The sequence below is a fragment of the Camelus ferus genome, chromosome 22, assembly GCF_009834535.1.
Source record: "Camelus ferus isolate YT-003-E chromosome 22, BCGSAC_Cfer_1.0, whole genome shotgun sequence".
In the NCBI taxonomy this organism is placed as follows: domain Eukaryota; kingdom Metazoa; phylum Chordata; class Mammalia; order Artiodactyla; family Camelidae; genus Camelus; species Camelus ferus.
The window spans coordinates 3,599,457-3,610,106 of NC_045717.1; the positions used below are offsets into that span (position 1 = coordinate 3,599,457).

The 10,650-nt window shown below is 55.3% G+C and overlaps 1 protein-coding gene across 2 annotated transcripts in view; it reads right to left on the reverse strand.

The window, feature by feature from the left end:
• Positions 1 to 10,650, reverse strand: part of CDHR2 (cadherin related family member 2) — a 29,508-nt gene that overhangs the window by 8,970 nt on the left and 9,888 nt on the right. For both annotated transcript variants that reach the window (XM_032465028.1, XM_032465029.1), the window contains exons 6-18: positions 10,475 to 10,564; positions 8,602 to 8,691; positions 7,839 to 7,964; positions 7,618 to 7,764; positions 7,462 to 7,537; positions 7,247 to 7,362; positions 6,893 to 7,126; positions 5,772 to 5,927; positions 5,527 to 5,688; positions 5,162 to 5,223; positions 4,649 to 4,892; positions 1,846 to 2,085; positions 7 to 76 (exon numbers count right to left, since the gene is read on the reverse strand). In XM_032465028.1, the coding sequence (XP_032320919.1) occupies positions 7 to 76; positions 1,846 to 2,085; positions 4,649 to 4,892; positions 5,162 to 5,223; positions 5,527 to 5,688; positions 5,772 to 5,927; positions 6,893 to 7,126; positions 7,247 to 7,362; positions 7,462 to 7,537; positions 7,618 to 7,764; positions 7,839 to 7,964; positions 8,602 to 8,691; positions 10,475 to 10,564 (1,813 nt within the window). The remainder of the gene's footprint in view (positions 1 to 6; positions 77 to 1,845; positions 2,086 to 4,648; positions 4,893 to 5,161; positions 5,224 to 5,526; positions 5,689 to 5,771; positions 5,928 to 6,892; positions 7,127 to 7,246; positions 7,363 to 7,461; positions 7,538 to 7,617; positions 7,765 to 7,838; positions 7,965 to 8,601; positions 8,692 to 10,474; positions 10,565 to 10,650) is intronic.

Below are 10,650 nucleotides of genomic sequence, written 5' to 3' on the forward strand. Positions count from 1 at the left end.
GCTTACCTGCGTCCCTCTCCCTCACCGAGAAAGAGTAGCTGGACTGGTTGAAGACGGGCAGATTGTCATTGATGTCCTGCAGGCAGAGGCAGCTCTGAGCCCAGGGAACTCATGAGACCCCAGGGTTCAGCCTCCCCAGAGACTTCTCCCCTGAGAAGTTCATATTTCCCCTGGCCCTAAGGCCCAGACTCTTTCCTCAGAGCAGCACTGCCCGTTCACAGGTGAGGAAACAGTCTTCAAGAGGATGGGACCAGCCCAGGTCCCATCCCTGGGGCTCAGAGGCCCATGGTGGGACCTCTGAAGTCAGGTGTACACTTCCAGAGCCCCACTTCCTCTGTCTCTCTGACCCCCACTCAGAGCTTAGACGCTGCTTTCCAGAAGGATGGTTCTGAATCCCAGCCTGGGTCCCAGTCCGTCCTGGCTCGACTCCCCATCTCTCAGATTTGTGGCGCTGGCACCAACATCATTACGAGCCCACAAAGGCCCAAGCTTTCCCTAGTCCCCTCCTTTCTCCTGTCCCTCCTGCCCTCAGTTGACCCCACGACACTCGCTCTGTGCTCACGTGGGGCTGAGCTCGGGGCGCCTGCCAGGGCTTATGCTTGGTCCTGCCCTTGGACACCTGCTGGGTTCTGCTCTCGCCACCCCTCTCCAGCTGTGGCCACCCCGCCCAGACAGAGTGCAGGACAGAGCGCTGTCCCTGCTGTCACAGCATCAGGCCGACTGCCTCCTCTTCCTCCCCTGACGCTGGTGTGTACTGGGTGCCTTCCCCAGGGCGGCCCACAGGCATCTGCTTTTGCCTTCAGTTTTTTCTAAATAATGGTAGAACGGACATCTTTAAAGACAGAGCCCTCTCCCCTTTAACAGATGTGTTTCCTGATGGCGATTTCCCAGGGATGGTGTCACTGGCTCCACGCACATGGCCGGCTGCCTTCTCAAGGTCATCCTAACTCACAGGCGTGGCTAAGAGCACAGCTCTGAGTTCAGTTTGACCCCACCTCTTCCTCACATGCGACTTTGACCTCTCTGGGCCTCAGTGTCTTCATCTGCAAAATGGGGTCGCCATCCCTACTGGCAGGGCTTCGTGAGGACCAGCTCACGGGTGTGAGAGGACCCTGCTCACTCAGGAAATGCAATTCTGCTTTCTCCCTTCTCCGCAGCCCACTTTCCACCCCAAGTATAACTGACAAGTCCTCATTCGTCTTCTTTCTCCATTTTCCCTGAGGTCTCACTTGGATCCTTGTGGGAAAACAGCACATCCCAACCCAGTAGGATACAGGGCTGCTATGTGGGGTGGTGCAGGCTGTGTACAGCACAACCCTAGGGGGTGCCAACCACATCTTGGACATTGTAGAGGAAGGTGCCTGTGGGCTGGTGGCAGCCTTAGAACCAGACAGGCTGGATTCAAAACCCCATTCTGTGACCCGTGCCTCAGTTTCTTGATCAATAAAATGGACCTAACTATCCCTACCTCCAGGGCCCGGTGTGCAGGAGGCACTATAAATGCCGATTCTCGGCCCTTCTCTTTGCCCCTGAATGGTGGTGGGAGGTCGGAAGGTGAGTGCCAGGCACTCTTCGAAGCACTTTTCATTTGTGAACTCATTCTATGTTCTTTTCATCCCCATTTTACAGATGGGGAACTGGAGAGCACAGGGAGGTTGAGCGATTACCTAAGGCCACGCAACCAGTGAGCCGGGATCCTAACCTATCAGCCTGGCTCCGTAACTCTTTTACCCCCCAGACTGCAAAGGGCAGAAGTGTGACTCAAGTTGGGAGGAGGGGGAGCTGGCCATCTGCTCCCAACACAGGGCCCACCCTGGCCCCAACCCCAGCTGAGCCAGGCCTTACCTCCACAGTGATGGTGACGTTGACCTCAGTCCAGAGGGCGGGCTCACCACAGTCAGACACATTCACAGTCAGCACAATGCGGCCCCCCAGGGCGGGGTCAATGGCCTCTCGGTCCAAGGGCCCCAGGTTCCTGAGAATGCCTTGGTTGGGGTCCACTGAGAAGTTGTGGCTGTAGGCGCTGGGCAGCAGGCTGAAGTGCAGGAGGCTATTGTTGGTGTCTGGTTGGTCGTCATCGTGAGCCTGTGCAGGTGAGCAGGGGCAAGAAGTCAGCCACCAGGTGCTCCCAGCCCCCAGCCCCACCCCTGCAGTCTAGCCTCCCCTTCCAGCGCTGGCCCACGAGGGCAGTCACGGGGCCTGAAGCCATCAGGATGCTGCCCGGTCTCCCAGCCTCAGTCTCCCATCTAAGACGGCCAGACCAACAGTTTGCAAGAGCTTCTGTGGTCTTAAGCACTCAGGTCATTGATTCATCCCATGAATGTTTACTAAGTACCTGCCATGTGCCTGGCCCTGTTCTGGGTACTGGAAATAGAGCCATGATAAAGACAGTCCCTCATGGAGCTGATAATCCACTGGGGATCGGGGCGTGGGGACAGTATAATATAGACAGGCAAAATTTAAAACAGACAAACATAAAAATAAGTGTGTGTAGGGGGTGGGTATAGCTCAGTGGTAGAGCACGTGCTTAGCATGCACGAGGTCCTGGGTTCAATCCCCGGTACCTCCATCAAAAAAATAGATAAATAACACTTCAATAAAAAAATATATATATATATATATATATATAAAATAAGTGTGGGGGCAAGGAGGGTAATAGCTCAGTGGTAGAGCAAATACTCAGCATGCACTATGTCCTGGGTTCAATCCCCAGTACCGCCATTAAAAAAAAAAAAAGACAAAAAATAAAATAAATTAAATTTAAAAAGAATAAATGTGAAGTCCAACAAAATTCTGAATTTCCCAAAATGACTACTTCAGTGCTGTATTTTTTAAATAGCTGAAATTCTTCACCCAATGTAAGTGTGTGTGTGTGTGTGTGTGTTCCTGGACACATGCTCTGTGTGCCTTGGGGGTGATCCAGCAAGGACAGTACAAGAGGCTCTTCCCTGCCACCTGGCCTTTGCACATGCTGAGCCTCACCCTGAATGTCCTCTACACCTTGTCTGTCTGACTACAGGCCAGGTTGGTGCCTCCCCTGGGCCTCCATAATCCCTATGCTACCTTCAGTACATCACCAGTGACACCCTTGGATGACTATCTGCCACCCTCCTTGGAGACAGGGATTATGGTGGATTCATCTCAGAGGACCCAGGGCCCAGCAAAGGACCTGGTGCATAGTAGGGACTCAGCAAATGTGGCTTTGAGTCCAGAGCTGGGCTAGTCTGACTTGGAACCCAATCATTCCCCTTCCTCCCTGCCCACCACCACCCTCAGTTCTTTTGTTCCAGATCTGTTGGGCGCTTGCTTAGAAATGCATCCTTTGTAGGCAGCCCCAGAGATGGTTTCTCCAAAAGCCTGACCCTGTCTGTTGTGCCCTCAGCACTCTGAACTCAGGCGGGTTAATTCACCAAGCACTTCTCAGGGCTCATGCTGAGCACCGTGGTTCTGGCAGCAGATCTGAAATGCTCCTGCTGTAAGGAGTCCACAGACCAGAGTGAGAAGCACTGAGGAGCACAGAGAAAGGCCCAGGTGTGTGGACAGGGAGGTTGGGGCGTCAGCCGCAGCACTGCTACTGACCGGCTGTACAAGCACAGAAAAGCCACTCAACCTCTCTGAGCCTCAGTCTTCTCCTTCCATGAAATGGGGATTAGAGCGTCTGCCTCACAAGTTTGTCAGGAGATCAGGGATGGGAACTTGCCCTGGAAACCACAAGCCCCAGGAAGGGGCCACGTGGTCGTCATTCTGAGGACCTGGTTTCCTGCTTCCCACAAGGCCTGCTTACAGACGCCTCAGTGGAGGGGAGGATGTAGCTCAGTGGCAAAATATGTGACTAGCACGCACCAAGTCCTGAGTTCAAACCCCAGTACTTCCGTCTAAATAAATAAAGCTAATTACCTCCTCCTACAGATGACTCAATGGAGAAGCTTCTGAAAGCCTCAAGGCCCAGGGAGAAGCTTCTCTCCAAGGTTCCTCCTGAGCCAATAGTGGGTTTTTATCTCATAGACTCTGTGACCTGGCCACTGTCTCATTTCCCTTTTTGCTTTGGCTGTGAGGAAGCTCTGAACTGAGTTTTCAGCCCACTCCTAGAAATTGTGTGGCTCCAGGCTTAACTGCAGCTTTGTGCACTTTTAAAAATGTCTTTGGTTGTGTGGCAGGGGGATAATATAGCTCAAATTGTAGAGCGCACGCTTAGCATACACAAGGTCCTGTGTTCTATCCCCAGTATCTCCCCTAAAATTAAATAAATAAACCTAATTACCTTACACTCCCCCAAAAAACAACAAAAGAAGTCAACTTTATTTTCTCTTTTTCCTAATTTCTTCCATTTTTTTTAAATCACACTTTTAAAGCTAAGCCACCTCAATCCTTTTTGGAATGAGTCAGGGGCCTGAATTTAAAAGAGAAATGTTTTTGAGGGCTTGCTCTGTGCCAAGCACTTTCTATCCATTATGACCTTGGGCATAAGTACTATTCCCGAGAAGAACTATTCCAAAAAAGAAATGGAGGCCCAGAGAGACTGAGTGACTTGCTCAGAGCCACACTCCAGAGCCCGGATTCATGTTCAAGGCCAGTGTGACAACAGAGCCAGGCTTGGTGTGCCCCACCCACCCCACGTCCCACCCACCAGCTCCAGGGCGGCTCGCACCTGGATGGGCACAGAGACGCTGCCCTCCTCCTCCTTGACGAAGATGCTGTAGGAGCCGCTGACCACGGGCTGGTTGTCGTTGACATCCAGCAGGACAACATGCAGCATGGTGGAGGACGACAGGTTCCCGCCGTCTGTGGCCTGCAGCGTGAGGTAGTACACGGCCTGCTTCTCCCGGTCCAGGAGCTCGCTGGCCCTCACTGTCACTGTCCCTGAGTCTGGATCCACTGCAAAGATGTCTGCCCTGTGCAGGGCAGCCAGATTGAGCAAGTCAAGATACAGGAGGCCCACTTAAATTTGAATTTCAGATACACAATGAAAAATATTTTAGTATGTCCCGTGGAATGTTTGCAACCTACTTATACTAAAAAAAAAAGATTTGTCGCGTATCGGAAATTGAAATGGAACTGGGTGCCCTATATTTTATCTGGGTATCGCAGCCCCACTGCGAGGTAGAGAGGGGGGCCTGGGTCCTGCTTGCCCACCTGCCCCCTGCCCACCCCAAGACCTTACCCATTCCCCGGAAGCAGGCTGTAGGTGATGCGGCCCCCCTCACCCGTGTCTGGGTCGACAGCCTGCAAAGGAGGGAGACGGACAATGGGACACTGTTCGGAAGCCATGCATTCACTGCCAACCATGCAATCGATGAGGACAGGGCTGTCCTGCTTCCTGACGCAAAGGGAGAAGCCCCGACACACTCAGGTTCACACCTAGACATCCCCCTGACACACACACCCATGCACACTCACAGGTGCGTGCACACTTGCTGGGACCCAGTGACATCACATGATACAGAGACTCAGGTGGGACCACCGGCTCAGGTCTGCCCGTCTCCCTGTCTCTCCCAGCCCGGCCCAGCCCTGTCCCCCATCACTCACGTGGATGCTGTTGGTGACCACAGTGCCATTGGCACTGTGCTCTAAGACACTGAGGTTGTACAAGCTGTGGGGAAACGTGGGCCTGTGGTCATTAACGTCTCGGAGGTGGATGGTCACCCAGGCGACAGAAGAGTTCCTGCTGACCGAGTCAGTGGCCACGACCTGAGGACAGGGGAAGAGGCAGCAGGCTGGGGACTGGAGCGCCCCGTGGCCTGCTCTCCCTGGCGTCCCAGAGCATCTCTCACCTGCACCAGCATCACCGCCTGCTTCTCATAGTCCACCAGCGACGGTGTCCTCACCAGCACCTGCACGTCCACTGAGCCTGCCGCCCGCTCAGGGGAGACGCTGAAGGCTTCGACATCGGGGCCCCCCAGGGACAGCAGGAAGGTGCCGTTGCTGCCCTGTAGGGGTGAGCTGTATAGCAGGGACCCCACGCCTGCATCTTCCTCCCAACCCCTGGCCACAGGCTCCCCCTGCCCACTGGAGAGGGGGCACTCAGAAGACTGAGGCAAGAGGTACCCAGGAGGGTGGGCTGGTCACTAGTCCCTGTAAATGTGGGCTCATCAGAAGATCTTCCCTAGGCACCGTGGGCCCCAGTCTGGGCTGCAGAGGCAGACCCTGGACACGCACCCCTCACCCTCATAAGCTTTGCTATGAGCCTTCCTTACTAGCCACCACTCACCGCCCTCCACCACCCATACCAACCCCGAACACCACCACCGTCAGCGCACCCCCTACCCCCCACTCCACACCACACTCCACTCCACGCCAACCACCAACCCAACCCACCCGCCCTCCCAATATTTCACTCGACATTTCACACCAACTCATTATCATCAAATACAACCAAACACCATCCATAGTTATTCACCTTTCAGTGCTACCCAAATCACCCACCACCCAGCATCAGCCTCCACATAAGAACACCCTCCAACTTAGCACTCACTCAGACCGCTCTGTGCTCTACACTGCCCACATCTCCCAGCATCTGGTACGACCCTAACACCTCTCAGCTTCACCATCCGCCATCACTACCCTCTACTCAACACCGCCAAAAATTACACGCCACTCAGTACTACCCAGCATCTGGGATCAACCTCCGCTCAGTGCTGCCTTTCTGTTCCCCACCACCTAGCACCACCCTCAACACAAGACCACTCACCAGCTCAGCATCACCCAAGATTTCCAAACGTCACCCAACAATTCCAGTTTTCATCGACACTCGTGACTGGCCCCATGGTCCCCGACTGCTCACCTCCCCACCGTGCACCATGGTACCCCGCTCTGCCAGTCACTCACCACCTCCCTCTCCCAGCGATCTCCTGCCATCACTCCCACCCACCCTGCCCCAGCCTGGGTGCCCTGCCTTGTCTGGGTCGTAGACCACCATGGTGAGGTTGTCGATGGGGATGCGGGTAGAGGCGTGCTCGTCCACGTAGCCGGTGAAGTTGACCTGAGCCTCCTGGGAGCTGAAGGTGCAGGCTGGCAGGCTGCAGCTGTAAAACTCGGGCTTGTGGTCATTGACATCTGTCACTCTCAGCGTGACCCATATGCTTACTTTGGCTTCCTGCCCATAGATGTTGGTGTGCTCCTCGGTGGCCTGAAAGCAGAGCAGAGGCCAGGGGGCAGAGGTCAGAGAACCAGCGTTCAGAGAGAGCTGAGATCAAAGGTCAGAGTTTAGAGAGTAGGGGTGCAAAGAGGGCAGCAGCCCCTCACTCACCGTGACCTGCACCTGCACCTCCTCGTCCTCCTCCAACAGCTGCTCTCTGTCCAGGGAACCACTGACCGTGATCACCCCATCTGGCTCAATGTCAAACCAGCCGGGCCTTGTGGAGTCTGGCAAGAGGCAGCAGGAGCAGCTGTGTGCGGCGGCTCTGACAGAGCCCCCACACCTCCCCTTGCCCCCGCCCCCGCCTGGGGACACCCCCTTCTCACTGGAGATGCTGTAGATCACGTGGTCACTGATGCCTCTGTCGCTGTCCATGGCCTCCACCTTCAGCACCGAGGTTCCCTGCAAGGAGGCATGGTCAGCGGCCAGACCCTTTCCCTGCCAGTCATCTCCAGCCAGACCCCTCTGTGTGCCCCGCACACCTGGGGTGCGTCCTCAGCCACAGAGGCCGAGTAAAACTCCTTGACAAACTGAGGGTCCAGGTCCGGCTGGTCGATTACAGAGACGGACACGAAGACGGGCGAGGAGCACTGGGTGACGAGGCTGTTGTTGTACCAGCCGCCTGAGTCCTGTGGGGGGACGCGTCTCCGTGAGCCTGGGCTCAGGTCCTGGTGCCCCCGCCCCGGCTGGCGCCCCTACTCACACAGGCCTGCAGCTCCAGCTGGTAGAAGGCACTCTTGTTGTTGTAGCTCAGGCTGCCATTGAGGACGATGGAGCCGTTGGACAGGATCCGGAAGAGATGCTTGTTGCCGTCTGTGCTAGGGGTGACCTGAGGCGGAGCACAGTCAGCCAGGCTCCCCCGGGATGGCCCTGCCCCCAGGACCTGTTCTGAGGGACCTGGGGTCGAATCGTGACTCTGCTCTTGACCTCACAAGCTCACGTAACCTCTCTGAGCCTCGACTTCCACCTCTGGGAAATGGGCTCAGATATTGCCTCAGTGGTTTGAAAGGATGGTCAAGGGAGCTGAGGCAGGGGCCAGGCACGTCGTGGGCACTCAGTGACGCGGGCTGTGGCTAGCAAGTGTGTCTTCATGAGAATTAAGGTCACACCCCTCACTGTCTGCGTGCCCTTGGTCAAGACCCTGGACCTCCCTGAGCCTTGATTTCCTCTTCTGTGAAGCCAGGAGTGCCTCAGCCACCACATGGGGTGACATCAACCCGGCAAGAGCCTGGCAGTGCCCCAGGCAAGAGGTTGGGAAGAAGGGACCAGTCCGCAGCATGCACCCTCCTTAGGCAGCCGGGCCAAGTGAGGTCCAGAGGGGGCCAGGGGAAGGTGCGGGGACAGGGCTGGGCCACCGCTGAGCCCCTGGTCCTCAAGGTCCCTGCGGGTTGTGTGGGAGATGCTGCCCCCTGGTGGCCATGAGGAGCGGTGGGCCCCCGCTCCCACGTGGACCCACACACACTTACCTTCTCTATGGAGTACACCATGGCTCCGGCAGACCCTGTGTCTTTGTCTGTGGCAAGAACGGAAAACACCACGGAGCCAACCGGCAGGGTCTGTAATGAGGGTCTTGTCACCTATAAGCTCCAATCCATCTCCTAAATGCCACATCACGCCCCTCCCCAGAGCTTCAGTGTCCCCAACTGTACCATGAAGATAATGATAAATATTCCAGAACCTGAAAGCCAGCGCTCCACAGACGTTTCCCTTCCCTTCCCACCTGGGCTGGGCCACTGCAGGCATCTGGATGGAGGCAGGGATCGAGGGCCCCCCTCCTCCTCTCCCCACATAGCCCCTCCGCCTCCTAAGCTGGCTTCTGATTTGCAAAGCCCCTCAGCCCCAGCATGAGTGGTCATTCCAGAACCCAGGAGGTGCCATGCCCCTGCTTAAACATCCCTGTGGGTCCTCTATAGCCTCCAGCAGCAGGTTCCACACAGCGCCCTGCAGAGCTGGAAGGTTCTTTTGGGGGGCCTTTGCCTCCAGGACCTGTCCACATCCTCACTATTTCCACAAGATGGCCAAAGAGATCTTTGAAGTTGTTGAGCCAGACCACATCACTCTCATGCTCAAAACCAGCCAGTTTTGCTCAAAACCATTCTGCCCAGGATACGGTCCAGACTGCCTCCATGGCCCTCCAAGGTCAGGCCTCTCCACTGCACACCTCTCTGACCTTACCTCCTCCTCCCCCTCCACCCTCCATCCACACCAACTTCCTGGCTATGCCTAGAGCACTCCAGGCCGATTCCCACCTCAGAGACTTTGCAGCTGCCATTCCCTGCCTGGAATGCCTGGAATGCCTGGAATACACTGCCCAGGCTTCTCACCATTTAGTTCTGCTCAGATGTCACCTACCCAGAGGAGTCTTTCCTGACTGGCTCAACCTAAAGCAGCCCCCCTCCCCAGTCATGTTTTATGCTCTTCATAGAACTCAACACCATCTAAAATAATCCTATTTGTTTAATGCTTTGTCGATTCAGCTACTGAGGGTGGTGACCAAGTCTGTCTTCATTGGATATCCTCAGCACCAAGGACAGCGCCGGACACACAGTAGGTACTCGGTCAGAGCCTGTCCAACAGCTGTCTGGACCTCAGCAGCCTAGTGGAGGGCCCCACAACTTGTATGTCTTCGAAGCCACGTGGTAATGAAAATTCAGGAGTGGTGTTGTGTCTGCTGCTCGGGGACCACTGGGGAACCTCCTTCCTGCCCATACAGTTCAAGTAGGACTGCCCCCTTCAGAAGGGAAGGTCCATGATGCAACCTTAGAACAACTGGAGCATTCCACACCCCTCAACTGATGGGCACATGACCCAAAATGGGCCAAAGAGAGTCAGCCCTGGAGGTTTGGCTGGAACCACTGAGAAAGAGACAGTCTGTGTTGCATTTGCAAAGCTGGCAGGATGTGAGCCTGGAGCTGCTGGGGGACACTTCCACCCCTACAAGGGAGACCTGCTTCCCTCACTCCAGGATGGAGGCAACAAGAGAAGCAGAGCTGAGAGGTGGAGAGAAATCTCTTCTTGATGACATGGCTTGAGTACCTGGATCCAGCCATGCCTGAATATTGCTAATTTTTCAGCTACATGAGAAAATCAATTCCTCTCCCCTACCCCCCATCTATATATAAAGAATCCCAATCCAGTCTGATGGGTTGCAGAATGTTGCTGTTACTACTGTACATGGGTTACACGTAGCCTGCCCTGACTCTGGTTCCTGCAGTTGCCTCTTCTAGGAGGTCCTCTGTCCAATCCTGGATCCCCTGCTGGCTCTCTAGTCCTTCCCACTCTGAGCAGATTTCTGGGATGCCTGTAGCCTACTCATACACCCGTTAAGGCAGATATTACCTCGTTGATGCTGGTGGAGAAGCCAGTGTTCTGGAAAACAGGCGCATTATCATTCCTGTCCTCCAAGATCACCTGCATTTCCTTCTGCACCTGTATGTGAGAAAGCCCAGGTGAGCCGAGAAAATGTGGGCACTTGAGAAAGCAAAGTGAGAAGTGTCTGGAGGGGCGTGCAAGCT